The sequence below is a fragment of the Physcomitrium patens genome, chromosome 8 (genome assembly GCF_059467195.1).
Source record: "Physcomitrium patens ecotype Gransden chromosome 8, ASM5946719v1, whole genome shotgun sequence".
In the NCBI taxonomy this organism is placed as follows: Eukaryota; Viridiplantae; Streptophyta; class Bryopsida; order Funariales; family Funariaceae; genus Physcomitrium; species Physcomitrium patens.
The window spans coordinates 3,960,800-3,986,142 of NC_143417.1; the positions used below are offsets into that span (position 1 = coordinate 3,960,800).

The 25,343-nt window shown below is 43.1% G+C and overlaps 4 protein-coding genes across 9 annotated transcripts; 2 read left to right on the forward strand and 2 right to left on the reverse strand.

Annotated features, from left to right (window-relative positions):
• The first annotated feature begins 187 nt into the window (after positions 1-187).
• Positions 188-13,236, forward strand: LOC112285932 (alpha-glucan water dikinase 1, chloroplastic). Of its 2 annotated transcripts, none has more exons than XM_024527326.3 (33): positions 188-610; positions 1,307-1,746; positions 2,220-2,261; positions 2,508-2,620; positions 2,867-2,942; positions 3,177-3,268; positions 3,745-3,898; positions 4,126-4,506; positions 4,605-4,715; positions 5,094-5,192; positions 5,329-5,463; positions 5,597-5,685; positions 5,845-5,979; positions 6,296-6,458; positions 6,750-6,839; positions 7,152-7,337; positions 7,531-7,593; positions 7,889-7,951; positions 8,335-8,394; positions 8,676-8,828; positions 9,001-9,084; positions 9,205-9,381; positions 9,560-9,666; positions 9,775-9,988; positions 10,160-10,266; positions 10,424-10,559; positions 10,842-10,967; positions 11,177-11,287; positions 11,460-11,558; positions 11,865-12,038; positions 12,169-12,261; positions 12,369-12,484; positions 12,795-13,236. In XM_024527326.3, the coding sequence occupies exons 2-33, from the start codon at positions 1,438-1,440 to the stop codon at positions 12,997-12,999; spliced, it is 4,263 nt and encodes a 1,420-aa protein (XP_024383094.1). In that variant the 5' UTR covers positions 188-610; positions 1,307-1,437; the 3' UTR covers positions 13,000-13,236. The 2 variants fall into 2 exon arrangements, with proteins under 2 accessions (XP_024383094.1, XP_090108489.1); XM_090252363.1 differs by lacking the exon at positions 188-610 and adding an exon at positions 690-826.
• Positions 13,237-13,591: 355 nt separating this feature from the next.
• On the forward strand, positions 13,592-16,716 carry LOC141045693 (uncharacterized). Of its 3 annotated transcripts, XM_090252365.1 has the most exons (4): positions 13,592-14,637; positions 14,751-14,924; positions 15,255-15,829; positions 16,025-16,716. In XM_090252365.1, exon 1 carries the CDS (start codon positions 13,638-13,640, stop codon positions 14,136-14,138), a length of 501 nt encoding a protein of 166 aa, XP_090108491.1. In that variant the 5' UTR covers positions 13,592-13,637; the 3' UTR covers positions 14,139-14,637; positions 14,751-14,924; positions 15,255-15,829; positions 16,025-16,716. The 3 variants fall into 3 exon arrangements, with proteins under 3 accessions (XP_090108491.1, XP_073391845.1, XP_073391846.2); XM_073535744.2 differs by having other exon boundaries at positions 15,255-16,716; XM_073535745.2 differs by having other exon boundaries at positions 13,592-14,499; positions 15,255-16,716.
• Positions 16,331-20,667, reverse strand: LOC112285934 (uncharacterized). Its single transcript, XM_024527338.3, has 7 exons — positions 20,422-20,667; positions 19,862-19,910; positions 19,183-19,701; positions 18,460-18,572; positions 18,075-18,297; positions 17,705-17,813; positions 16,331-17,351 (listed from the first exon to the last, which is right to left on the reverse strand). Exons 2-7 carry the CDS (start codon positions 19,902-19,904, stop codon positions 17,063-17,065), a joined length of 1,296 nt encoding a protein of 431 aa, XP_024383106.1. The 5' UTR covers positions 19,905-19,910; positions 20,422-20,667; the 3' UTR covers positions 16,331-17,062.
• A 1,758-nt stretch (positions 20,668-22,425) lies between these two features.
• On the reverse strand, positions 22,426-25,056 carry LOC112286008 (uncharacterized). Of its 3 annotated transcripts, XM_073535748.2 has the most exons (5): positions 24,859-25,056; positions 24,546-24,656; positions 24,201-24,265; positions 23,329-24,072; positions 22,426-23,089 (listed from the first exon to the last, which is right to left on the reverse strand). In XM_073535748.2, exons 4-5 carry the CDS (start codon positions 24,061-24,063, stop codon positions 22,976-22,978), a joined length of 849 nt encoding a protein of 282 aa, XP_073391849.1. In that variant the 5' UTR covers positions 24,064-24,072; positions 24,201-24,265; positions 24,546-24,656; positions 24,859-25,056; the 3' UTR covers positions 22,426-22,975. The 3 variants fall into 3 exon arrangements, with proteins under 3 accessions (XP_073391849.1, XP_073391847.1, XP_024383256.1); XM_073535746.2 differs by lacking the exon at positions 24,201-24,265; XM_024527488.3 differs by lacking the exon at positions 24,201-24,265 and having other exon boundaries at positions 24,546-24,871.
• Between the last annotated feature and the right edge of the window lie 287 nt (positions 25,057-25,343).

Sequence of the window (25,343 nt, forward strand, 5' to 3'; positions counted from 1 at the left end):
AAAGGCAGCCCCGGCACTCTGGATCCCCACCCACTGCCAACCAAACCGCCGTCCCGCGGTCAATCATCGGCTCCATCGTATTGGGCACCATAATATCTCCGGACCTCTAAAGGAGACGAAAAGCTGGACCGCAGCCTGTGAACCGTCAGACCGATACTCCAACGCTTCACTACCAACGGCCACAAATGAGGTGAAGCGGGCGCTGGATTCCAAAGCCAGGCCCCGGAATTTCAAGGCCATGCCGGTGAGGGAATCGCCCGCCCGATGGTGTGCATTGGTCTCGATCTGTAGCGTAGGTTAAGGGTGCGTGGGTCAGCGATTTTGCGATACCCGCCACGTCGTGTAGGAAATATCGCACGGGTTGGAATCCCTTGGTTCCCTGGGCTCCGCTTCCTCCCTCGCTCCTGGTGTAATCGGACGCCGGGAAGAATCCCCATCGATTGGTGTGCGGCCTGGAGCCTGGATTGTGCGGTTCTGATATGCGAAGTGTTCGTTGAGTTGTAGGATATTTCGGTGCACTCCTCTGCGCCTTTTGGACGCTCTCTGCTCGGACCCTGATTCCAGACCTGCATTGCGGTGTTGAAGCTAGAAGCGAGGCTGGCGTAGTGAGGTGACCCCCGCTGCACGAAGTAGAGTTGGTTGTTCATTGTGGCGTGATTGTGCTTGTGTTTCCTCGCGATGAATTAGTGTAGTCGTGGATGCGTGGCTCATTGCCGGATGGTTTGGTGATTTCTGCGTTCTTGGAGCTTGTTTTGCCTCGTTTGGGCTTTGCATGGTTTCGCTGGAACTTGAATGATTTGTGAGGGTAGCAGGATTCTATCCCGCCGTACGTACCAATTAAGTTTTTTTGAGTCTCTGGCTTGCCCAGATTCATTACCTCGGCCTCAATGGACTCTTATTTGTTGTGCAATGGAACTAGAAGAGTGTTCTAGTTCGGACGAGGAGTCCGGAAAGTCGTCACTATCCTCTTCACAATGCATTTTCAGTGTGTTTTGTTTGTCTTGTGCCGAATTCCATTATTAGATCCTTTTCTGGATTGTCGCATTCTGGCCAATGCTGTTTCATCACGTGATGCAGCTCATCGTGAAGAAATCCGTATTTGGTTTTTCTGTGTTTTTTTGTTCTATTGTTTCCACTGCACTTCTATTGACTTGTCCCTAGATGCTCTTGGAATCCTAATTTCAGTTCTTACTAATTCCTGCGTGTAATTCCAGACACTAGCAGCTCAAATAAACTTGTTCTTAAGGTGAAATACCTTGATTGCTTAAGGCGATTACTTACACCAGGATCACCCATATCATTGCAGGTTGTCAAAGAGTTCCTCTTGGATGCTGTTGGGAGTGAGAGCATACATTTCTGCAGATCACTTTGCTAGCCAAGCGCTGTTGTGCCATTCTTATGCTGTGCATTTGACGCTCGCATTGAAGCAATTCAACAATGCAGAGACACGGAGTTCTGTTGAAGGCACATTCTGTGTCATGTGCCGCCGTTGCCGGTCTCCGTTGTCAGGAAACAGGCAGACGAGGTAGCACTTGCTCGGTTGAAGTTTCACTGTGCAACTGCCCCGCCGCCTCCGCTCTGTCCAGCTTCAATTCCCGTCTTTTGAAGAGCAGCCTTCAATGTAGCTCCATCGCGCGGACCTCTCAGTTGATGATACCAAATTTGAATGAGAGCACCCGAAGAACCAAGAGAGCTGCAGTGATCTCGCCCAGGGCTGTAATTGCTACTGCCACCGATGTAGCAGAGGTGAGACTTTTGACGCTTAACAATGACTTGTGAGTTTAAGCTTCATATGATCAACAGGCATGAACAACATTATATCACAACGTACTAGCGAAGGCATCCCGAAGTATTTGGAGCGTATTAGATTTGGAGCATGTGAGGAATTGCTGACATTGCTGGGGATAGCTTCGTTCTGAATACGATCCCAATTTGAAGGCCAGCATACGGTCTTAGATTTGCGCTCAATTGTACCTCATTCACCCTTCTTATTTCTTCTTTTTTTCTCTTCTTCGTCGTTAATATCATGGTCAGTATTAAATCGGTAATTATTGGCGATTCAGGGCTTCCTTTCATCCTGAACTCTTGGTATCAGGACTTCGAGAAAGTCGTTACGTAGTGCTGTACGTGTCAGCTCTTAATCTTAGTAAACTCGCTACGTGGAGCTTTGAATTGATCCTGCATTTGTTGAATCCTTAATTCGTCTTGTCTTATTCCAGTTTACGAAGGAGTTTTCACTTGATGATGGCATCAATCTAAAGGTGTGTCCACTGTACATATCCGTAATGTTGGACGTTGAAGTATTTGCTTTCGAACTTCGATTTCGTGCGTTATTCAGCAGTGCCCCTTACATCTTCGAGGAAGTTATAATTTTAGTTCTCATACAAGTGAGCAGCATGTTCCTTAGTTTGAGCTTCTATGCACAAACAGTCATTTTTGATAGTGTATATCTTGGTTCACACGTGTATGTTTCTGTTCTTGTTAACGGATATGATCTTTCTTTTCAGGTCAAAGCTACTGGTGCAGCACTTGGCAAACCTGCATCATTACAATTTGAAGTATTCAACTGTCGCGTTGATTCATTGCTACTCCACTGGGGCGCATTGCAACCTGGAAAAAAGTACTATCATATCTTTCATTATCTAGTTGTGTCTATGATGAGTAGAACTCATTGGCTCCCAGTAAATAGACATTAAAGCAGTAAAAGTTTCACTTCACGTTTAGTTTATCCTCGGCGTCGTGAGGTATTCTGTACATGATGCATTCAGAAACAAACACCAAACAATTAGAAGCCTGTGTCCACGGTCAACAGTGAAGGATATCAGAAAAGATGGCCAGTGTTACTAATGGAATATTTGATTTACAGTGCTTGGATTATTCCGACCAACCGACCTGAAGGAAGTTATGAAAATCACGGTGCAGTGCAGTCTCCGTTTCAAAAGGTAAGATGAATTTGATGAATTACTTATCTTAGAAGGGATGTATGGTAGTACTTGAGACTGTAGGTATTCATGGGACTTACTGAATACGACAGCTATCGATTTTGTGAATGTCTCACTACAGTTTTGAGGGTGCTCTAATTGGCTCTTTTGTTGTGCTTTCATTTTTCTATAAATGTAGAAGTATGCGCCAGTGTGATGGTAACGTGGTTGTTTTCTCATGTAATGCTGTCACAGGCTGGGGACACTGCATCAGTCACAATCGATTTTACAGATTTTAGCCTTAACAGCGTAGAATTTCTATTGGTCGACAAGAACAGGAATCACTGGTGAGTTCATCATCTATCTTACCGTGGAGTTGATTTGTGGGTTAACCATGTGTTCGATTGAGTCCTCTGCGTACGTATACGTGGGAGAAAACCTGATGGAGATGTTAGTTAGGAGATCGCTAATTGTATATCGTTCGCAGAGGGTTAAGATAAAGACGAGCGACACTAGTTTTAGGTTAAGCGTTTTTTTTATTTTGATCTGCCAGCTGCTAGTCTGTTCCTGCTGTTGTGGTCGTAATTCTCTGGAGCGTTTCGTCGATACTTAGTCTTGCATCTTAGCTTGGTACATCACTGCCTACTGCTTCGTCAAGCTTTTAGTGCTCTTGGATTCTTAATGCCCTTAAATTCCAGTTATAAGATACTTGCGATAGCAATATATAGCACCAATGCTCTACTTTTGACCACTAGGCCATCTAGGAGATACTACTTTGTGAGTTTCTGGCTCTGATCGTATGTACCGCCGGCTTCTTTTGTAGGTACAAGTTGAACGGCGGGAATTTCCGAGTTGATATTCCACAATCGAATGTGGACCTCTCAGGGATCCATGTTCCCGAGGAACTTGTCGGAATCCAATCTTATCTGCGTTGGGAACGAATGGGAAGACAAAATTATTCCCCTGAACAGGAGAAGGTATGCATTTACCACCAGGGTATATTCATCATTGAAACCTTCTATGAATCTGGAGTATCCCCATGCAAAGGGTCACTCTGGGATGGTCGAAATCATACTGACTGGACGAAGTTAGTTGTAGCCAGCTCTCCGTGCAAGGAATGATGAAAACTGACTGGCCTTTTGGAATTTAAAAATTTCCTTAGAAAGAACGACATGTGGTTGACCGACTTGATTTTGCGTGCTAGGCTGAGTATGAAGAAGCACGCAAAGAGCTTCAGAGGGAGGTTGCTCTAGGAACTTCCATCGATAAAATTAAGTTAAGGCTACAAGGTGGTGACACCGGCCAAAAGTCAAGCGGTAATGGTGCTTCGAAGTCTGACAACAATGGAGGCAGTAAGTCATCAAATAATTCGAAGGGGAGGAGTGTGTCTAGAATAACAAGGAAGAAGTGGAGCACTGACGACCTTTTCAACAAATTCACTGCGGGCGCCAGAGCAGGGTCAAATACACCCGCTCCTCCTAAAGAACGTTCTCCTTTGCAGAAAGCTGCTCAACAATTGGAATCTGTTGAGGGTAACGAGGTTGTTTCGAAGAAATTCTTCAGAGTTGGACATGATGAACTTTTGGTAAGATTCGAAATGGAATCTTGCTGTTCAATTCAGTCTCATGCCATCAGATGCTGGAGACGTTGTGTTCACTAATGTTGCATGTTTTGTGAACCCAGGTATTGGTGATTAAGGCTGAAGGAAAAGTTAATATTCATATTGGTACAAACTTCAAGGAGCCTTTGGTTATGCGATGGGCAGTTTCAAAGGACCATGCGAGAGAATGGGCGGTATGTTAATGTGTTTTCTGTGAACTATCATATATAAGAGAATTTATTTGTGATTTATTTTCTCTGAATCTCTCACCTTGGTATTAAACTTATTGACCGAAGCACTTAACTGTCAATGGCACGAACTGGATTTACAGTATTGGACGTACGAGGATCCATGTCTTTGAGAAAGCCCTATTTCTACAGTATTTACTTAAATTGAAGATCTGTCACTTACGGTGATGGAATCATAAAACATTTTGATCATCGAGAGAATTTTAGATAGCTTCATACAGTTCAACTTTCATGTTAACTTACATGGTCAAATTGGAGAGGGTTGTCTTGGCAGACAAAGGATTGGGTTAATTTAATAAATAAAAAGACTGTCTGTTGATGCAGCTCCCTCCGGAAACTGTTACACCCGCTGAATCTACCCTTCAGGAAGGAACAGTTGATACTTTGTTTGTTAAGAACTTTGCCGGAGATGATTCCCTCCAGGTATTCCTTCGATTTGATATTATCCTGTCACTTGTGTTATCCCTTCGATGTCGTTCAAGAAGGTGCCTCGTCTGCTTTTGAGTTCCTTCTACATCAGTTATTCATGTATGTGTGACGCGTTTGGATAATGTTACAGGGTATTGTAATCAACCTTGGGGATAACCAATTTATTGGTATACCATTCGTAATGCATAGCGGGGGCAACTGGTACAAGGACAATGGTTCGGACTACTATGTTTCTGTCCTACCGAAGGAGAAAGCGGCATTCAAGGTCCGTAAGTCATCAGTCCTATTCTCTCTCATACCGTCAGTAATGTTCATGTTTGTGAAGTAATCTTGTCCTTGTCCTGGAATTTCGGTATCTGCAACTATATCGTAAAACCTTATTTTTGTAAGCCGTTCAGGCTGTTGGAGACGGGAAAGGGACTGCTAAGGAGTTTCTGGAAGATATTGCTAGTCAAGAGAGTGAAGCTGAACGCTCCCTCATGCACAGGTGCTCAATTTTCTCTACTGCCTCATCCTTCTGCAGTAAAAAACTTGTTGAGTTCCGTGATACTGATGCAGCACAGAATAGAAATTAAGGCGACCATACTTATCACACACAAAATACATTGGTAATCATATTCCTTTCATTTTATGTGATGGTACGCAGATACAACATTGCCACTGGTTTGACGGAGCGGGCGAAGGATGAAGGAGAGCTTGCCCAGGCTGGGATTTTAGTCTGGTTGCGGTACATGGCCACTAGACAGTTAACGTGGAACAAGAACTACAACGTGAAGCCAAGGTCAGTCACATGAACTCTTCCCTTGTCTGAATATTCATGTGTTTCCACTGCATAATGGGTGCAGGTGGAAGGAAATAATAGAATTATTTTGGCCGATCCATGTGTTCGACATATTGAATACACAGCCTCTTAATACTAGTCAGCTTTCTTCAGCTGAAGGCGTCTATCATCGTAACACTTGACGTTCCTGAACCTAAAAAAACATAGATTGAACCTTCAGTTGCTTTTAATATTGTGGTACCTGAATTTTTGTTGATTGGGCTGAGCACACGATATTTATGAAGAATGACGTGGGCATTGTGTTGGTTCCAAGCAGAGAAATTAGTGCAGCTCAAGATAGACTTACCAACCTGCTGCAACAAATGTTTTCCGAACAACCCGAGAATAGAGAGATGATTCGTCTCATAATGAGTACTGTAGGTCGTGGAGGAGAAGGTGATGTGGGGCAACGTATTCGAGATGAAATCCTCGTCGTTCAGGTGGGTCATTTGGTTCGAACTCAACTACGTTTATAAAGAGTAAGATAACATATTTGGATGTGGATTAGAATTGAATCAGGCTTTGCTGATTATTTGGTACTAGAGCAATCCTATTTCAAGTTGAGAATACAATTTCAAACCAAACGAACGTAACCTTGATTTTAAGTCCGTGTCGCTCATGGAATCGTAGTTCTTGTTTAGCGGGAGTAAAACAGTATTATTCATAGCTACTTGAGCGGTACGTTTTTGTTAAGTAAAATGACTTTTTCCTGCATTGGTATTAACATGCAGCGCAATAACGATTGTGCTGGAGGCATGATGGAAGAGTGGCATCAGAAGCTTCACAACAACACTAGTCCAGATGATGTCGTGATTTGCCAGGTTATTTCTCATACCCTGGCAGCAGCCAATTGTCAGCAGCAAGCGTACTATTTCTGTAGCTGGCATAGTCATTGCTGTTCAATATTCATAATGTATTTAAAGTTAATCATGAGACACCCTTGTTTATTTGGGCACGGTCAGGGCCCGCAGTTTGTTTTAGGACACCGGTAGTGTTTCAGGCTTAAATGCTACATTAAGTCTAATGAACAGTAACTGAATGGTTAACTTTCAATTTTGCCGTAGTGAAGTCGGAGAATAAACTTGTCTACTCGTCTGTATACACGAGGGTGTTGTTAACAATTGTTCACACAGGCGCTGCTGGACTATATCAAGAGCGATTTCAAGATGGAAGTCTATTGGAAAACGTTGAACGACAATGGTGTTACTAAAGAACGCATGCGCAGCTACGATCGTCACATTGGTTCAGAGCCCAGTTTTAGACATGATCAAAAGGAAGGACTTATCAGAGATCTCACAAACTATTTGAGGACTTTGAAGGTTTATATCAATACCCAGCTTCTTGTGTTCTGTTTATTCCATGAGTCTATTACAGAGAATTCTCCAAGACTTCAATCCCTCGGGAGTTGCCAATTAATATCGTAGAGCACAATAGATTGAAGTGATGATAGTATGGAATTTCTGCACCCTAGCTGGAAGGTCCTACATCTTACTATTACCTGACGCTTGGCAGGCTGTTCACTCTGGTGCTGATTTGGAATCTGCTGTCCAAGCCTGCATGGGTTACACTGCACAGGTTGGTCCTCGTTGCTACACAAAGTCAAATTTGAAATTATGTGTGTATTCGTTGAACTTTGTATGACAGTTTTAATTTAATATGAGTGTATTTATCAGACGGAGAATGTGATATTATTGCGGCCCCAGAGAACTCTTGATTAATATCCATATTACGTGTGTAAAACTGGAACTTATTTTTAACATAATATTTGGCATACGAGATGCGTAGCTGCGACTGCGATGCTGAAAAACTGAGTGCCTGAAAACTGTATTAGATATGAAGTCTCAAGTTTCAATCTTGTTGTTTGTTGTAGGGAAGCGGCTTCATGGGTGATGTCAAAATACATCCGATAAGTGGCTTGTCTGGGGCTTTACCTGTAAGTTAATATCAGGTTAATCTTCTATTGAATCAAGGTTTATTACTAGTAGGTCTAGTGCAATTATGAAAATTGTGTATGTCTGATCAAACAGATGAGAAGTATTTCTTACGACTTTGATGCAGGTCTACCTCGCTTGTTCACCCGCTCATGTCCGTAGAAGTAGAAATAAGATTTTAAGTTTGAAGCCTCACTCTGTAGCTCAGTAAATATCATTAATTTTTGAAGTATTTGTAGGAATAACCTATATGTTATAGAGAAACTTAGTCTGACAGTACATTCAGCCAGATAGCGTCGTCTGCTCGGTATTGGAGTCTGTAATGCCTCTGATGTTGTTCAAGAGTACCATCCGTCTTACTGGTTGATGCGGTTACTAAATGCAGCAACTTCTAGCGTTCGTCTTGGAGCACGTTGAAGACAAGAATGTTTTACCGCTACTTGAGGTATTCAATTTTACACCCCTCAGATTCTATGGTTGCGGATATGAATGCGTCTTTCTACGAATTCGTTAATAACTTTTGATTCGTGCACTTTAAAAGACGATTGTGTACGCATTTGACCTGAAACCGCAGTCATATAGTGTCTATCAATAGATTCAGTACCATATGATTAATTTTTCGAATTTTCATTATGTTCTGATGTTTTATGTAGTCCATGACCGGCACATAAATATCTTTATTATTATTGTGGAAGTTTTTCTTAATTCACAAGATACGTGGTACAGGGATTGTTGGAAGCGCGAAGGGAATTGCGGCCAACTCTTTTGAAACCCCATGACCGCCTACGAGACATTATCTTTCTGGACTTGGCCTTGGACTCAACTGTACGCACAGCTATCGAGCGTGGTCTGGAGGGTTTTTCTAGTTCAGGACCAGCGGTACGTGTTTGTGCGCCTAAATGATTTATTCTTTACCTGCAGATTTTATTTCATATTTAGATAAATTATTCTTTGCAAGCTATACCATTCTGATTTTTCCGTCGTAGTAGTGTAAAATTCAGTCCAGTTTAGTGCGTACTCTAAATGCAACCTTTCCTTGTAAAACTTGCAGGACCTAGCACTTGTTATCAGTATGGTGGTTGAAAACCTGGCTTTATCAAGCAATAACAACGAGGAGCTCGTGTACTGTTTGAAGGTATGCTGGATGTTTTTACGAATCATTGGAACTGTGTTTTTATCCACCATGAAAGGCATTACTATCAGCCCAAATTTCTTGTCACATTTGTAATATTCTTTTTCTGAATTATTTGTTCAGGATTGGTACCACGTTATCGACATTATCAATAATAGAAGCCACAATTGGGCTTTGAGAACAAAGGCTGTGCTTGATCGTACACGACTTGCATTGCAAGACAAAGCGGAATATTATCAAAAAATTCTCCAGCCAACTGCGGAATATCTTGGAGCGTTGCTTGGAGTAGAAGAGTGGGCTGTGAGTCTTCGAACTCATCCTCACGATGTTGGATGTTTTCTACGATTCCCTCAGTTTCAAGATCTGTGATTCAGTATTTATTTCTATGCTCAGAGGAGTTCTCCATTGTTCCAAAGAAAACTCAAACTATTTTTTAGCTTAGTATTGAAAGCATTTCCAAAAATTTCGTCTGACGTAGGTAAACATCTTTACCGAAGAAATGATCCGATCAGGCTCGGCAGCATCGCTATCTCAACTATTAAACAGGCTTGACCCAATTATACGAAAGGAGGCACATATGGGCAGGTTGGCAGTCACTTAAATTCTCATTAATTCCTGATTGACGAAATTATCATATTACTTACTCCAACTACTTGTGCGCTAGAGTCTGAGATTTGTCCTGCGTGTCTAAAGTTGGCAGGTGATAAGCCCGGTCGACGTGAAGGGCTTCATTGAAGTTGTTGATGAATTAGAGCATGTGCAAGACAAGGTATACGATCGCCCCACAATTTTGGTGTCAGGGCGTGTGAAGGGAGAGGAAGAGATTCCTGATGGCGCTGTGGCTGTGTTAACCCCGGATATGCCTGACGTCCTTTCTCATGTCTCTGTACGGGCTCGTAATGGCAAGGTTTGTTGCCGATCTGAAACTTGACAGTCTTTGTCCATGCCATACTCGTCCACCAAGAACAGAATCCAGTTCAGGAGCTAAAAGTCAGTATCGTATTTTTCTTTTTCTTCGTCTTTTGCTTACCGTCAACATCGTGATATGTTTCACGCTACTGTTGGTTTGTAATCTCAGATCTGCTTCGCAACATGCTTTGATCCGAACGTTCTTGGTGAATTACGAAAGAAGGACAAGAAGGCAATTTCTGTTCAGATTTCTGCCAATGCTGACCTATCATACAGGTAGGAATTTCTGGGTTTGTCTTGTGCCGTTTCTCCCGCTAGATGTATTTTGTGTTTACAGGTCCCTTCAAATGTCTGTGCCATCATGCAGTGACACATCTGACCTCGTATGAAATTGAGCTCCGATGCCAATATGAACGCTGTTCTTTTCTTGCAGTGAAATCGGGGCAGCGGAGGTAGCTAGTGCGATTGCAGTAGACGATAGCCAGGCACCTCCTCCAAAGATTGTTTTGAAAAAGAAGAAATTTGTTGGGAAATATGCTATATCAGCCGATGAGTTCACTCCAGATATGGTATGAAAACAAATTTCTCTTGTAGCATGCCTCATTCGTCACAAAGTTTTCTTGGAATATGCTCACATCTTCCGGAATTAATTGCTCAGACTTAAAATCAACTCAACAGTTCTTAAGAAATGTTTGTGGCTTGTCATTTTTTTGACTTTCTTTCTAATAAAATGAAAGACATAAAATGTAGGAAGTAATCATAATCTCGTGTACATTTTAGAGAACCAGGCCTCTGCTTTAGTGTTTAAGAGTTCGTGTCGGACATTTTTGTTTATTTATTCTGTTGTTCAGGTCGGCGCTAAATCCCGTAATATAGCCAATTTGAGGGGAAAATTGCCTTCATGGGTTCGCCTCCCTACTTCGGCAGCATTGCCATTTGGAGTTTTCGAGAAGGTTTTAGCAGAGAGTATCAACAAGGTTAGGATGCGTGCATTGTAATGATGGCATAATATATATACAATATACTTCAAAAATTGGTTGTCGAGCGAACTAATGACGTCACCCATTGGAAGGCTAGTTTTTCGTGTCAATATACACTACAGTAGAGTAATTTGTTGTTTTTGTATTCAGTTCTGGTGCTAAGTTCTGTAATCTTTTATTCAATAAGCACATTTTTTCTTGTTCAGGATGTGGCTACTGAGATTGCATCCCTCAGTAAGCAGCTGGCTGATGGTGATTTCAGTAAGTTGAAGGATGCTCGAGAAACTGTCTTGAACCTTAAAGCGCCTCCAGCATTGGTAAGCTCTGATCATTCTGACAAAAAAAACCGAGCCAGAAATATAGTTTTGATGTTCTTAATCTAGCGTATCTCACGTCCTCAATTTCCGCAAACATGAACAATATTGTTAGGGGAGATGCTCCTAAGCGAAGTTTCAGATGGCCTGTAACCACACATTGAACTGTGTTCAGGTTGAGGAGTTGAAAACAACTTTGAAAGGTTCAGGTATGCCATGGCCTGGAGATGAAAGCGAGGAGAGATGGATGCAAGCTTGGACTGCTATCAAGAGGGTATGTTTGCTCATCTACTCTCCGAATAGTTGTATCAGTATGAAGTGAGACACGGTATTCAATAGTGATAGCGCTAAATCTATCAACAGCAGTAACGGTCTAATAACGAGTAATGTAGCAAACGAAATCTTTAACAAAATTTATGTCGTACTGTTCTAACGTTGGGAAGTGTGATGCTTTGGTGATGCGGATATGAATTAGATCATAGTTTTTTTTATTCTGAAAATACTTAACTCTCGTACCTTATAAGTATAGAAGGATGCAGCACTAAAATCATTATATTTCAATTTTAAATTTTGATTTCAGGTGTGGGCTTCAAAATGGAACGAAAGAGCGTATTTCAGTACTCGCAAAGCCAAGATAGATCATAGCGACTTGTGCATGGCAGTGTTGGTTCAAGAGATCATCCAAGCTGATTATGCCTTCGTTATTCATACCGTCAATCCATCCACTGAAGACGAGACAGAGATTTATGCAGAGGTAAGCATGACATATTTATGGAGAAAAACGTGTAGACATAATTTAATTTAGGGCGTATATACACAATGCATGGATCATAAACGTCTGGCGCTGTGCTCATCCTCATAACTGACCCTCGAATTATATGCAGATTGTGAAGGGTCTTGGTGAAACTCTTGTTGGAGCATACTCGGGTCGTGCCCTCAGCTTTGTAGCCAAAAAGTCAGATATTAAGAATCCCAAGGTTTGTCCTTAACCTTGTCAGATTATGGTTTGATAATGTGGTCTCTTGTTCTTGTTCCTGTTGCTTCGACGTTGTCCTCTTCGATTAATTTGTCCGTGTTTTGCCAGGTTCTGGGTTATCCTAGCAAGCGGATAGGCTTGTTCATCAACCCATCAATTATTTTCAGATCCGACTCGAACGGAGAGGACTTGGAGGGATATGCTGGCGCCGGTCTTTATGACAGGTGTGTGTTGCTCCAAGTAACTTTTGATTGTCTATCATTCAAAATGAAGAAGTCAATTGTTTTTCAAGTGTTACTTAATATCAGTGCAAGGTTACCTTTGAAGAAGTTTTTTCTTCTGGTCACTCGTAACATGAAAATCTATATTTTGAGAGCAGAATTAGAGTAGAATGTATTCCTTGTTCAGGAAAAGTCTAATGTTGAATGCACCTGGTTGCTTCGAATTTGATAGTTGATGCTGGTAAACAGTTGTGTACGTGGATTCTATCACTCGGATTATGTGAGCTTAAACTTGTGTTTTGAATTGTTGCAGTGTACCTATGGACTTCGAGGAAGAAAGAGTGGTGGACTATTCCACTGACCGCTTGATTGTAGACGAGGCTTTTCAGAAGACCATTTTGACGAAGATAGCACAGGCAGGATACGATATTGAGAAATTACTAGGGTCCGCACAGGATATTGAAGGTGTGATCAAGGATGGTGAACTGTACGTCGTTCAAACGAGACCCCAGATGTAGATGCTGGATTGTCTCCAGTACTGCCTCGATGGCATTAGCTTTACTTATTATAAATTTTTGATAGCAGATTGAGTGGTGGAAAATATAGTGGTCATTGGACCTGCTCAACACCACAGTAATCGAAAGACTGAAAATGTGGTATAGATGCCATCCGTAGGTGGTTTAGTTGACAAAATGATGTAATGTAGCAAATTTCTCCTTAATCCCAAATATTAATTTGCAGATGTTGGGAAAGTACACCCTGCAAAAGCCGTCTGTAATTGAAAACAATAATGCATCCGGTTGACACTTGGCATGTTTTAAACATGTGTCAATGATGCACTTTTTCAAAACTTTTGTTAATTCATACAGACGGGATTATCCAGTGCAGTCAAGTTTGTTGAACAAGGATCGCTGTTTCGAATTAATACCACAATCGACCCTCCGTAACATCCATGCAATCTTCATGTATTACGGCGCAGGCCGTAATGGCTCCTCCAGTGGACTGATCAGTCGTCTATAATATTAAGGTATAAAACTGGATCATTCAGTGTGTTCAGACTAAAGCTCTTGCATGATCGCAATTGTCTTACTGACACTGCAACTTTTCATACCGCCATCTCTGAATTACCATCTTGCAGATTTCGAATATTTCTCTCATGGATCACCTGCTGACTATGGGAAATCTTACGAGAGCGCCGCAGTTACGGCAGTCGTCTAGTCCAGTGTTGGCCAGTCTCTATGGACCTGTCTTGGTGCCCTTGAGGAGGAAATTATCAATTCCGAACTTGTCTATGAGGAGAAATTTAAGATGGGTTCACATTGTTGAGGTCGGAGCCATCTTGAATCATCGCACACCGAGCTCGAAAGCACAAATCACCAACGTCGGCACGACCTCAAACCACCCAGCTGATCACGCTGATGAGGAGGATCCGTCTTCGCTAAGCAGTTCAGAGAATGATTTCAGCTCAGCGGATGTGAAGCAGGTAGTGCCGGAGCTACACCACGAATTGCGTCTTGGAGAATTTGTGGACAAATATCGCAAGCACTACAGACAGAAGTTTCCGATCCGTGTGTATGAAGCGGGTGCAGACAAGGAGGTCTCCATTTCCACAATCTTCAGATTTTTTCAAGTGAGCTGTGGGACGAGCACTCTATGAATCTTCAGCTTGAAGAAGGTTGTTGTGTACTGAGTATCGCCAGAGTCATACATTCAGATTCACCTTTTCTAAGAGTTATGTGTTCCGCATGTTGGTGGGTAGTGATGTCTGTCTAAAAGACGCAATCGCAAAGTAGATTGCGCTGTGAATATACATATAAATGTTACATGTTCTATAACTGACCTGCCCATCCAGGACTGCACGTTATGTGTTGGCAGGAGGTCGTTTTGTGCCAAATCATTTTAGAAGGCATTGCAGGGGACATGTTCGGAGGAATCGGAGCCACAAGGGCCACGAACCATCTGGTACTCATCTGGGCCGTGGCGAAAACGCATGTGGAAGTTGAGCAGTTTCCCAAATGGTAACTAAGCTTAATTGTAATGCCTGCGGGATTACTTGCGCGGTTGTAAGATTTCCCAGAGTCACCGGGTGATCCCGGAGGCACGCACAAATGTGCAAGCATTGCTGCATCTGGCCAATCTAATTCACTTATTGTAAGGTAGGATCTTGAGATGAACAGGTATAGTAACTGTTGTACTCCGACGATATATCAACTGACGGGGAACAAATGTAATATTCATGAACCGGTTGACCGACTGGTTTTGTGTGCAGCACTTGGTGCATGATGCACTCTACAACACGCCGACTTTGCAAGAGGCCTGCTGAAGTGGAAGAGGAGTTGGGTCAGGGGTAACCGATTTCGGTGATGTTTCCCAGACTTCCAGAAAGGATCTGGACAGCAATCAACATGTGAGCAATCACAAGTACATTAGTTGGGTTCTTCAGGTATGATCCACCAACAACAGTTGATACTCGCTTCTATGTGGTATATTTTACTTAACTAGATTACCGTTAGTGCTATGGAATCACCTTGTAATGCGTCAAAACGTTAACTTCTGTGTCTTAACCACATTCTACAAACTTGGCCTCTCAGAAAGTGCCACCAATTTCTCAACTGCTACACGCTTATTCGCTGACTCATTTGCAAAGCATATAGAATCGTGAGGGACGGTGCTTTGAAAACCGTGCCCAGTCACGAATTTGTTCTGTTTCCGTGACTCCAGTTGGTGCTTGCTCAAGATTTCTTCTCTGGGGTGGGGGGAAGGGTAATTGTAGAGTGTTCCAGAGGAACACATGGAGACAAATGACTTGAAAAGCCTAACAGTGGAGTACAGGCGAGATTGCCACTTCAAAACCATCTTCGAGTCTCTAACCAGCTCCAAGTTACCACTGCAAAAAGAAGAACCATCGCTGCGGGACGGCATCTTCGACACCGGCGTGGATCAATATGGTAACAACGGCACGCCCCGTGTCGACCGAAATGGCACTACTCTCGGAGGCAGTAGTAATCCGGCGCCGAATTGCCAGTTCCTACACCTCCTGCAATACATCGAAGGTTCCAGAAAGCTGGAAATTGTTCGCGCCAGGACAACATGGAGGCCTAAACAAAAGACCGAACTTGTGACCAGACAGAGTTTTAACCCTCTTTCTTCAAATGTTTTATGAGTGTTGAATGAGTTTGGCCCTTGTCATTCATACGCTGAGCCTCTGATTCATTATACTAATACAAGTCCTGGTATTGACTATTTGTTGTAGAAACTGTTGTTTTCAGGATGGTGTTCTGAAGTAGAATCCATGGAAATTAGAGCATCACAAACCTGATGCACCGTCGGCATTGTCCGTATTCGATAGTAAGATTGTGGGAACATGACGATAGATTTGAACTTTGTGGAACATTATTTGTGCATGACTCAAAACTATGAAACCATTGCCATGAGGTTTGGTTGTCATGTCATGTGTAGTAAAAAAAAATTAAAAACATAGTTTGTAAGAGTTACTGCCTGTGTATATGGATATTCATTTGTGAGGAATTGTTTCTTTCTTAGGGGGCTACGTGAATACATTGTATGCTTCAGCAACGCTGGTCTGAAACCATTCGAGGCAGCTGAAACCAATGTGGAGTATTTTCAAGGATCTGCTTGATAGATATTGCGCCCGTGATAGGGTCCAAGTAAATCCTCTCGAGTGCATACGGCAAGATCATCATATTCAATGTACCCTCCAAGATAGAAGCAACACAGGCATCGACTATTGACGAAGGAACAAGGGAAGTGCAATAGGTTACAATTTCAAAATAGTCAGTAGACTTCCTGACCAGCTAATTCTTTCACAGATACAATTGGGAGGAATCATTGTGGAGAAATGCCTAGATACTCTTTACTTCCCGAATAAAATAGGAGAAGAGAAGCATTATATAGCGTTGCAGCATGAAGACACCGAGTCTCAAGAAAGTTGTTCATCTAAAATATAGATACTCTCTTGGTGGATCAAAAACAAGTGCACCCAGCTTGAAATCTATTAGTTGAATCTTAAACTTTCCACTGGACAATTTACATACCTGAAAAATCCAAAACGATGCCTATAATGATACCATAACGACCCCCACACGGCTGAGCACTTAAGAGGTATTCCATATCGTACATATATCAGAATCCACCAGAAGGTACTATCCTCACGATCCTCGTGGTGTGCCAAGCGAATAGTTCCAACTGAACCAGAACAGGAGACAGCCTTTTACCTTCTGCAGCAAAATCCACCCGTCATGCTGATCGTCTGTACTTTACTCCTGCAATCTTGGTGGCAAAAGGCATCAACCTCCAAGTGTTGATGCCGCCACAAAGAGCCTGTCACCATGGTGTTGACACGAATAACCAGAGCACTTCCAGTATTTGCTACACATACCACCTCAGGCTACGCAGCCTATTCCCCATCTACCGTCTGGGGACTTTGGATAGGGAAAACTGTGCTTGCCTGCCTAGTAGCTAGGGACTTGCCTCAGTTAAAAGAAACTTGTCTGCAATTTCAGTTTATCTGCACTTCGCTCATTATTCCAGTTGATTACGCAGCCCCACAATTCATGCACATTAGGGCTGCTGATCCCCTATGCTACCACCCAACCCGGCACTTAGCTCGGCACTCAGTTCTCCCAGGTTTCCAAGAGCACTTACAGCTTGCCCCATATCTGCACCACCAATTCCTCTGGCGGCTATGATTCGTAGACACTCGGAAACCTGACCAAGCGCTCCAATCAAATTGGCAGCAATACGTTCATTTGCTTCAAGCTGACGTTCAAGCCGACGATCCTTTCGATCTTCACTTTCCCTGATAGTCCGTTCCAATCCAGCCATACCCTCCAAAAACTCGATCCATCTTCTGTACGACAAGATAACACAAGCATTTAGATACCAAATACTCCATGACAACCAAACATAATACATATTGGCAAAAATACGCACTTGTAAAACCAGCATTTTTTTAAAATAAAACAAAATAAGCTCGCTCATTGTCTTGAACACTATACTTTCTATTCGCGAACATGAAAACAATAACACTGTGTGAACATCTGTTCCCAGTATTCACTAAACCCGGTCGGCATGATCAGTACAAAAAAATCTCTTCTTTGACAGTAACGTATAAAAGTTATCTGTTTTTCAATTTTAATTCATGTAATTCGATTATAGCAGAAGGTTCCGCAGAAGATTGGGCATAGTGAGACCACTGTGTACCTGCCACCTGGATGGGAATTGCTGGAGGGAAAGCTACCACTGTCTTCACTGTCAAACCTTCCATCACCAGGTTCATCACGTTCGTTATCATGATCACCGCCATCCTGACCTGTTAAAATTTATGTAATCAATCCACAAAATGAGAACTAAAGCTTCAGATTATACCACACAAAGATAAGTAAACTCAAACCTCGCTTTAAATATTTGAAAGCCAACAAACACTGCTTATAACCAAAATACTTGGGTAAAAGCTGCATTAATTGTAAGCATCCCCTTAAATATACTCGACTATGGAACACTACAAAGCCTGCTTTGTTGCTGAGCAAGAATTTTTCCCTCGGGTTTGTAGGAAAAAGAATCAAGTTATCACCTTTCCACGGCTCATAGCCAGGTGTACTCTCCTCCTGGTTAACCGTTTCCATTGGCCTTGAAGGCGGGAGCTGAGCAGTAAGCTGGTTTGGAAGCTGTGACGAGATTTGGGCAGAAAGATGACCTTGCATCTGAGCCGACATGGATGTTTGAATCTGATTCTGTATCTGGTTAGGAAGCTGGGCCTGAAGCTGACCATCCATGTGAGGTTCCTGCTGCATCAACTATTCAAGCACGCACAGAATTCAGTTTACCATACGTACTTGCAACTGATGATTTCACGACATCAGTACTAAATTTCTTAGGACAAAATGCAGATTCTCATTGTCCAGGGAAACTGAGGAGTGGGAAGGCCACCTCCAACCGTCTGGAAGGTGAAAACGAACCTGCAACATGATGTCACGTGGATCATTGGAGTCCATTGGTGATGATTCGCTACCTGCAGCCCCAAACAAATCTCTGTTCACTGCATCTTCTTCTTCCCTTGCAATCAAGCCATCTGTTTATTCCGTCAGACCTTTTCTTTGGTAACTTAGACCATCTAATCGGATTAAGGCGAAATCGTAGCTAGGGTGACACAATACTAAGAAGATACACCAAAAGTTCTCCAAAAAATAAAATCCCGAGGGTCATAAACTTCTACTATACACAAAAAGCAAAAAGCAAAGACCAAATAGAGTTCCATTCATGATCCCAACACAAAGCATTTCTTATCACACGACTGTACTCTACATAGACGCATTCAACTATGTAGACACCAAATAACTCAAAAATAGTATTTGACTGTTCCAGTGGCACATGAATAACAGAAATGAAAGAGAACTGTACACTCTATCAACAGGTCAAAGACCTGTTTGCTGCGATCAGGAATTATTTATCTTAAAAATAAGGGATATCTTGTCAATGCATTCAAAAGGAAACTCTCACATCTTGTCGAATTACATGCGATATTCGGGAGGAACTTTTAAAAAACTTGAATAGAGAAAACGCAAACTTCAACCTAAGCCTCGTAGTCACAATGCCGTAACAAACGAATGCATAACAGATGCAGAGCAAATCATTGTGGTCAGAGAGTATATGAGCGTGTTTCCACGAAAGAAACACGTTACCTAAGATTGCTCTCGGTGTATCATTCCTCTTCTTGCCCTTCAAAGCATGAGCAGCCTCGATCATGACAGTAGGGTGACGCTTGCGAAACCAGTCCATCCAGCTTTTTCCAGGTACTCCATTTCTGAAAGGGGTTTCTCTACCCTGGCACACATCTGCGACCTTCCTTCGGAGCATGTAGAAAGTAATCGCGTGTCCATTTCTTTGCATGTCAAGGCACCAATCTACCATTGAATCCTCCTCCTCCTTCGTGAGAACGGTGCGTGGACCTTTCTTCTTGGAAGATGTTTTCCCCGTCAACCAATCCCGGATTGAGGACTCCGGTATTCCGTACTTCTCCCCAATCTTGCCTATGGAAGCCGTTCCCTTCTTCACCTCCTTAATTGCCTCCTTCATGCTCTCTTCTGACCAATTCCCTCGCTGTTGTATCCTACGAGTGGTTCCTCTTTTCGCTAGCGCCATATCACCTCTTAAGTCCTTCCCTTCTCCGCCCTCAGTATGCGTCCCTCTCCACGCCACCACTGCATTCCCGTGCAAACTCGGCTCAAATGTTTCCAGCACTAAAACTCGGCAATCGAAGATAATAAAAACAACAAGAACGCTTGTACCCAAGCTCGTAGAACACTCAAAACCTAAGCAAAAAAAACAATCACAATGTACAAGGCAGACGACTGCACTTACCAGAAAAATCTCTTCCTGCAGCGTCTCCCTCCTGTTCAATCATCCCTTCCTGAGTCAAGCACGCCACGAAACTTCGTCAGACTCCAAGATTACCTACCAGCTATCACCTCCTACGTCTTCCAATGCCGGGCATTCCGCATACGCCAACCTGGTCGTGCAAAAAAAAAAAGGCCTCACACACACAATTCAACAGCCGGTACCAAACGTTGTTTCCAATTTCGACCTCGACCCTCTGTCTGTCAAACTAGCCCTTGCACTCGAAAAAAATCATGACCAAACGAACACCCTAACTGACCGCAACTCCGAGAACCAATGGCTCATGAACCGCGATCTGCCGGCATGTTACACATCGTCGAAGGACCCTATCAAAACGATAGCGAGGCTCGGGCCTCACTCGGCTATGTCGGCCGCACCGCAATACCAATTTTGTGAAACCCCAAACATCGGTCCCAAGGAACAAAAACTTTCCGGAAAAAGAAAACCGCAACATATGCACTTCATACCGACTCCAGATTCTTCTTCAAAAGTTACTGAACATCAATCGCAAGAAAATAGCTTACCGAAACTAGGACCGTAATGCCGCGGAGGCTAGAGGGTTTCTGGCACGACTTGGCTGCGATCGTCGGCAGTGTCGAGAACCCCTTCACCGTCTCCTCACCACCTTGAACCGTGACGATACCGACCGACCGCTTGGAGCAAGACGAGGCTGGCTGGCGGTGCACCTGCCGCCGCTCGCCGCCTTCTGCCGCTCGTCTTCCGACGCTGTCGGCCGCGGCCGCGGCCGCCGCTCTCAGACGTTTGGCGGTGGCAATACACAGGGCAGGTTTGTTGAGTAGTGTCAGGGTTTACCTCTTGAAGACAAAGTGCTGACTTTGTGTTACCCAATTGCCAACTCTCTCTAGGAACAACAATTTTTTAAAAAAATATACATATATATATATATATATATATATATATTAGTTATAATACTATATCTATCTTTCCAAAACTTTTATAACAATCCTGAACAACATAAATGTTTACCCAGTATAGTATGCTTCTTTTTTTTTTAAGCTTGCATCAATTCACTTAATTTCTGAAGTCTTTGAACTTAGTCATACTTCATGCAGTGGTAAGGTGCCAGGAAATTAAATAAAAAAATACATTAATTAGAAGAAGAATAGATAGGATACATTTTTGCAAAACAACCTGTTTGTGTTCCCACCAAACAATTTAGCTTTTCTTTTCTATTATTTACTTTTCTTTTATCATTTTTCATTTATTTATTCAAAACAAGTACGTAAATGTTACTGTTGCACTTCCAATCAAGTTTTTAACCACGTATTAAAAAGTCTAAACAATCACAGTATTCAAAATAGATCCATAGAAACCTTACTAATATGGTTCTATTCTTTTTGTTGAGAAGGTATTTATTTAGTATTTGAAATTAATGAAAAAAAATATTCGCTTGGTTGGTCGTTTGAGTTGATTTGATGAAAATAAGGGAAACTTGTGTATAAGAGATCAGTCAAAAGGAAATAAAGATAAAAATAGAAACAAGAGTTGAATTTCAAAAAATTCAATCACTTCAGTTAAATGAATGCAAAAGAACTGAGAAGTAAACCACATACATAAAAAATAAATAGCAAAGACAAACCTACAACAACAGTTGATTGAAGGTAATAGTAATGTTAATATTACTAGGAATACTTATATATATATATATATATATATATAGATATTAAAGTGATAGCGTACTATAAACAAACAACATACAAGACGAATTCAAAGAGTGGATTGCCATTGAAGCATTCCAGTGCACTTCACAGCAACAGCAACCAAGTGCATTTTTTTCCAAACACTTTGTTGCACAGCAGTTCGCCTGTACAACTGGAAACATGGTGACAACATATTGGGAACATGTGTCATGAGGGAGATTTTATAGAGCACTACCATTCTTGACCATGTTATCTGTTAACAAGTATATTTCAACCCTGCCACCCACCTGAACAGCTTTTTGCCAAACTAATCTAAGCAACGGTATATCCAAACTGAGGCCCCATAATCAGACTTGCTAAAACGAAACTGCCCACGCTTTGCCGGGTACCAGAGATACTGCTGCATCCTTCCAATCGTGACGTATCCATCCAGCTGGGATTCCCAATCGCAGTAGTTGAACTGCCAGTCTCATGTACAACATTTAGCAGCTGATGCTTCCAACCTCCTTTTGGCATTTGTTGACAATCTGCGATGAATTCCCATTCAGGAAGACAAATTCCGATGCCACAAGTGATTGTGACAACATGGAGGGTGAGTTGGCTCCAACAGGCGCCAGACTTCGTGTGTAATGGCGACAAAGTAATGCTTTCAGAAGAGAAGTATTTCACTCAGTGAATCACTGGAAATGGCATTCTTACGGTTAGTGGCGTCTGTACGTAAGAGAAAGAGACGTTGAACTATATCACGTTGAGTGGCATAGATTCAGATATTCAGTATGACTTGGGGACAAATGAAGCGTACCTCAAATGTGTACTTTAAAGGGAAAACAAAGTAAAAAAAGCTCAGCACCAACACACACAACAAACTTCACGTACAAGGGTGCAAATATCCCTACGTTCCAGTTTACTCCAACTTTGAAGAGTCAATCTTGTTGCAATAATGTACAAAAGACTTGGTACTCCGTTTCCAGGGTACTAACTTCTAACATACTCGTATGATGGAGCCATACTTTTCCATCACTTTGTACAGTGATGCTCTACAAACCATTACACAGCATCTCGGCTGCAAGAAAGGATCCAGTGAAGGAACTTTCTGCTTCGTCACTCGGAAGGACCACTCACAGTCACCTTCCGTCTCCGCCTACCGTAATAAATTCAATACACCTCAAAGAGGGTGTAATTTGACAGCTTAAGTGAGAAGTGACACTGCTAATTGATAGCCTTGGGTCACCTTAATCAAAGATTACACTATGAAACCTACATCAACCACCAACTGAAAGATCAAATTCCATAATACAAATGTGCGGCAAAAGTGGCTTTGCCAAATACTGAATTGTCAACTTCAACAGACCCAACTACTGTAATCATTCGAAAGATCTAGAGTTGAGAGTAGCTGGCTGATGCAGCTTCCCATGCTTCACGCGTAATTCAATTTGGTATTCGCAGGGTAGCTTATACATCCGCGAATGTACCATGTAGCGTTATACTGCTCCCAAATCACCAATTGATTGCCCACTTCTACCACCTCACCCTGCACATGATGGAGATCCACCCAAATCAGTATCTTTCCGTTAAAAAAGCATAGAACTAGCAATTTGCACTCACAGGTAACACGTGGTGGCACTCATAAAATTTATGCAAAGAACTTAGCAATGTACATCCAAATAGATGAAATTCTGCACGAATAAAACTACATGACTGTTGCTACTGCGAGTGGAAACCCATGGACAATCCACAATAAATGGAGGAAAACAAGTCCTGTGATCATACCCTTTGATTACAAAGAGTGTAGGAATCCTCTTCAAGTACGCAGAGCCTTGCGGTTCTCAGTTTGTCACTGCCGAAATCGTCCCTGCATTCTTGATACAAACCCATCGCTGCTTCCACCCGAGAACTGCCCTTCGTCTGGGTCTCCCTCCCGTATCCATCCCGATCGAAAGTGGCACCCAATTCCCCCGTGGGCAACAGCTGCGTAATCCTGTTGATGCTCACCTCCATCGAGAGCTTCCTAGAGATCAGACTGTTGAGATCCTCGGCTACGTGCGCATCCTTGACGCCAGTCGCCGTGTGATGTCTCCACCGAACTCTGTCCGCGCAGATGGCAAGCATTGCCTCCAAGTCTCGGAATCTGGAGAGCGCTTCGTCAAAGAGCTGCCACCGGACCTCCAAGTGGCGCATCACAGCCTGGAGCTCCATTCGCTGTTGCCACTGTTCGTGGCTGCAGCCGCTGTCCAAGTAATGGACTCGACCATTGGACTCCTCATCGAAGTCAACAGTTGCATCGTCATGGCCAATATCGACGTCCACGTAATGTTGGAAGCACGGTCGAGAGCAGAGCAGGAACCGAAATAAGCTGCTGCTCGAGGCGGTTTTTGGACGAGGAAGATTGTAAGTTTGGTGTACGAGAGCATCTATGCCCTGGACACCCACGTTCTTGGCGGTAGGCGAGGTCGGCAGGCTATATGTAGTGAAGTTAGAACCAGGACTCATGGGCTTCACCTCCATTGCTGTGGACTGCACATGAGGAGCGCAACAAAGACTAATTAAAGGAAAGGAAAGGAAAAACAAAACAAAACAAAACCAAGTCAGTATCGACTCGATTGATTTCAAGCAGGCACAATTTACGTTCCATCAGTAGTTACCTACACCCTCTCAAGTTAGCAACCTCTTTGAAAAGGGTCTCGCAAAGGTTGCAAGGTCTGATACCCTGGGAATCATAATCAAAGTCAAGAAGCTGCCAAACAGCTCAATTAAATCAACAATCAAGGTATGTCTCCACAAGACCGGAAACGGAGAATGACTCTTTCCCTACAAAATAAATTCTAGCTGAATCACCCGGTGACCCACGAAAGAACCCCTCAACAACACTCCAAAAACTGCACTTCTCCAAATACTTCGACCTTCAACACCCTGCCCATCTCCGGCTAAAAACCCAACCCATATCCAAAACTGCACCCAACCCAGCTTGAGTCAGAACCCAAACACACCTCGATGAACGCCGCCAACTTGAATCACGAATAACAGCGACCAGCGCACGCGTTTCACCACCGCAAAATCATCATCCGACAACCTCGTTCGCTGCCACGAATTCAACCTCTCTGCACACCACAGCTAGCACAACACGCTCCAACTACTCACGTCCGTCCTCTACAACGGCTCAAAGCCAGCCAGCCAGCCAGCCAACAGTACCATTTGCTAACTCCGAGGTGGAATAACGCAAACTAAATCCAGACTGAGCAACAATCAGGAGAAGCATTTGGGCCTTCTTCTACTACTGCTACTACAATAGAGTGCACTTACTCACTGCGAAGAAGGGGCAGCACATGAGCCCACAGCGAGAAAGACTGCTTAATGTGCGGAGGGAGGGAGGGAGGTGGGTGGGGGGAGCGGGTGGGTAGCACCGAGAGCGGGTAGGGGATGACCCACGACGGAGTGGCTGTCTGTAGGACTGATCCTCCTTTGCGCGGGTTCGGTGGGAATCCAGATGGGTTGCGACTCAAATCTGAAGAGGGGAAGCCAGGCTGCCCTTTTCCTAGATATACTCCGGTCGTGAGGTGGGTCTTGCTGACGTGGCACACCAACCTTCACGTCACTGGCGGAGGGGAGAGAGTCGCTGACGGGGCAGGCCACGCTGTACTCGGTGTGTAAGATCGATGCTTTCCTCCGTTCATGTGGGCCTTGTGGTGGGTCATCCGTCTTCCCCCGTTTTTTATGGCATTTGTGGGTGCTGTTATTGTTGTTGTTGTTGTTGCTTGGAATAGTGTGTTATTTTTATTGTTGTTGCC

Excerpts from the sequence above, each read along its gene's own strand:
- LOC112285932 (XM_024527326.3), top strand. The coding sequence starts at position 1,438 with ATGCAGAGACACGGAGTTCTGTTGAAGGCACATTCTGTGTCATGTGCC. Across the intron at positions 5,686-5,844 it reads GAACGCTCCCTCATGCACAG|ATACAACATTGCCACTGGTT; the intron begins GTGCTCAATTTT and ends GATGGTACGCAG. Across the intron at positions 12,262-12,368 it reads CAGATATTAAGAATCCCAAG|GTTCTGGGTTATCCTAGCAA; the intron begins GTTTGTCCTTAA and ends GTGTTTTGCCAG.
- LOC141045693 (XM_073535744.2), top strand. The coding sequence starts at position 13,638 with ATGGATCACCTGCTGACTATGGGAAATCTTACGAGAGCGCCGCAGTTA.
- LOC112285934 (XM_024527338.3), bottom strand. The coding sequence starts at position 19,904 with ATGATTGAACAGGAGGGAGACGCTGCAGGAAGAGATTTTTCTG. Across the intron at positions 19,702-19,861 it reads TGCAGGAAGAGATTTTTCTG|TGGTGGCGTGGAGAGGGACG; the intron begins GTAAGTGCAGTC and ends ACGGGAATGCAG. Across the intron at positions 18,573-19,182 it reads TACACCGAGAGCAATCTTAG|ATGGCTTGATTGCAAGGGAA; the intron begins GTAACGTGTTTC and ends CGGAATAAACAG.
- LOC112286008 (XM_073535746.2), bottom strand. The coding sequence starts at position 24,063 with ATGGAGGTGAAGCCCATGAGTCCTGGTTCTAACTTCACTACATATAGC. Across the intron at positions 23,090-23,328 it reads ACACTCTTTGTAATCAAAGG|GGTGAGGTGGTAGAAGTGGG; the intron begins GTATGATCACAG and ends CATCATGTGCAG.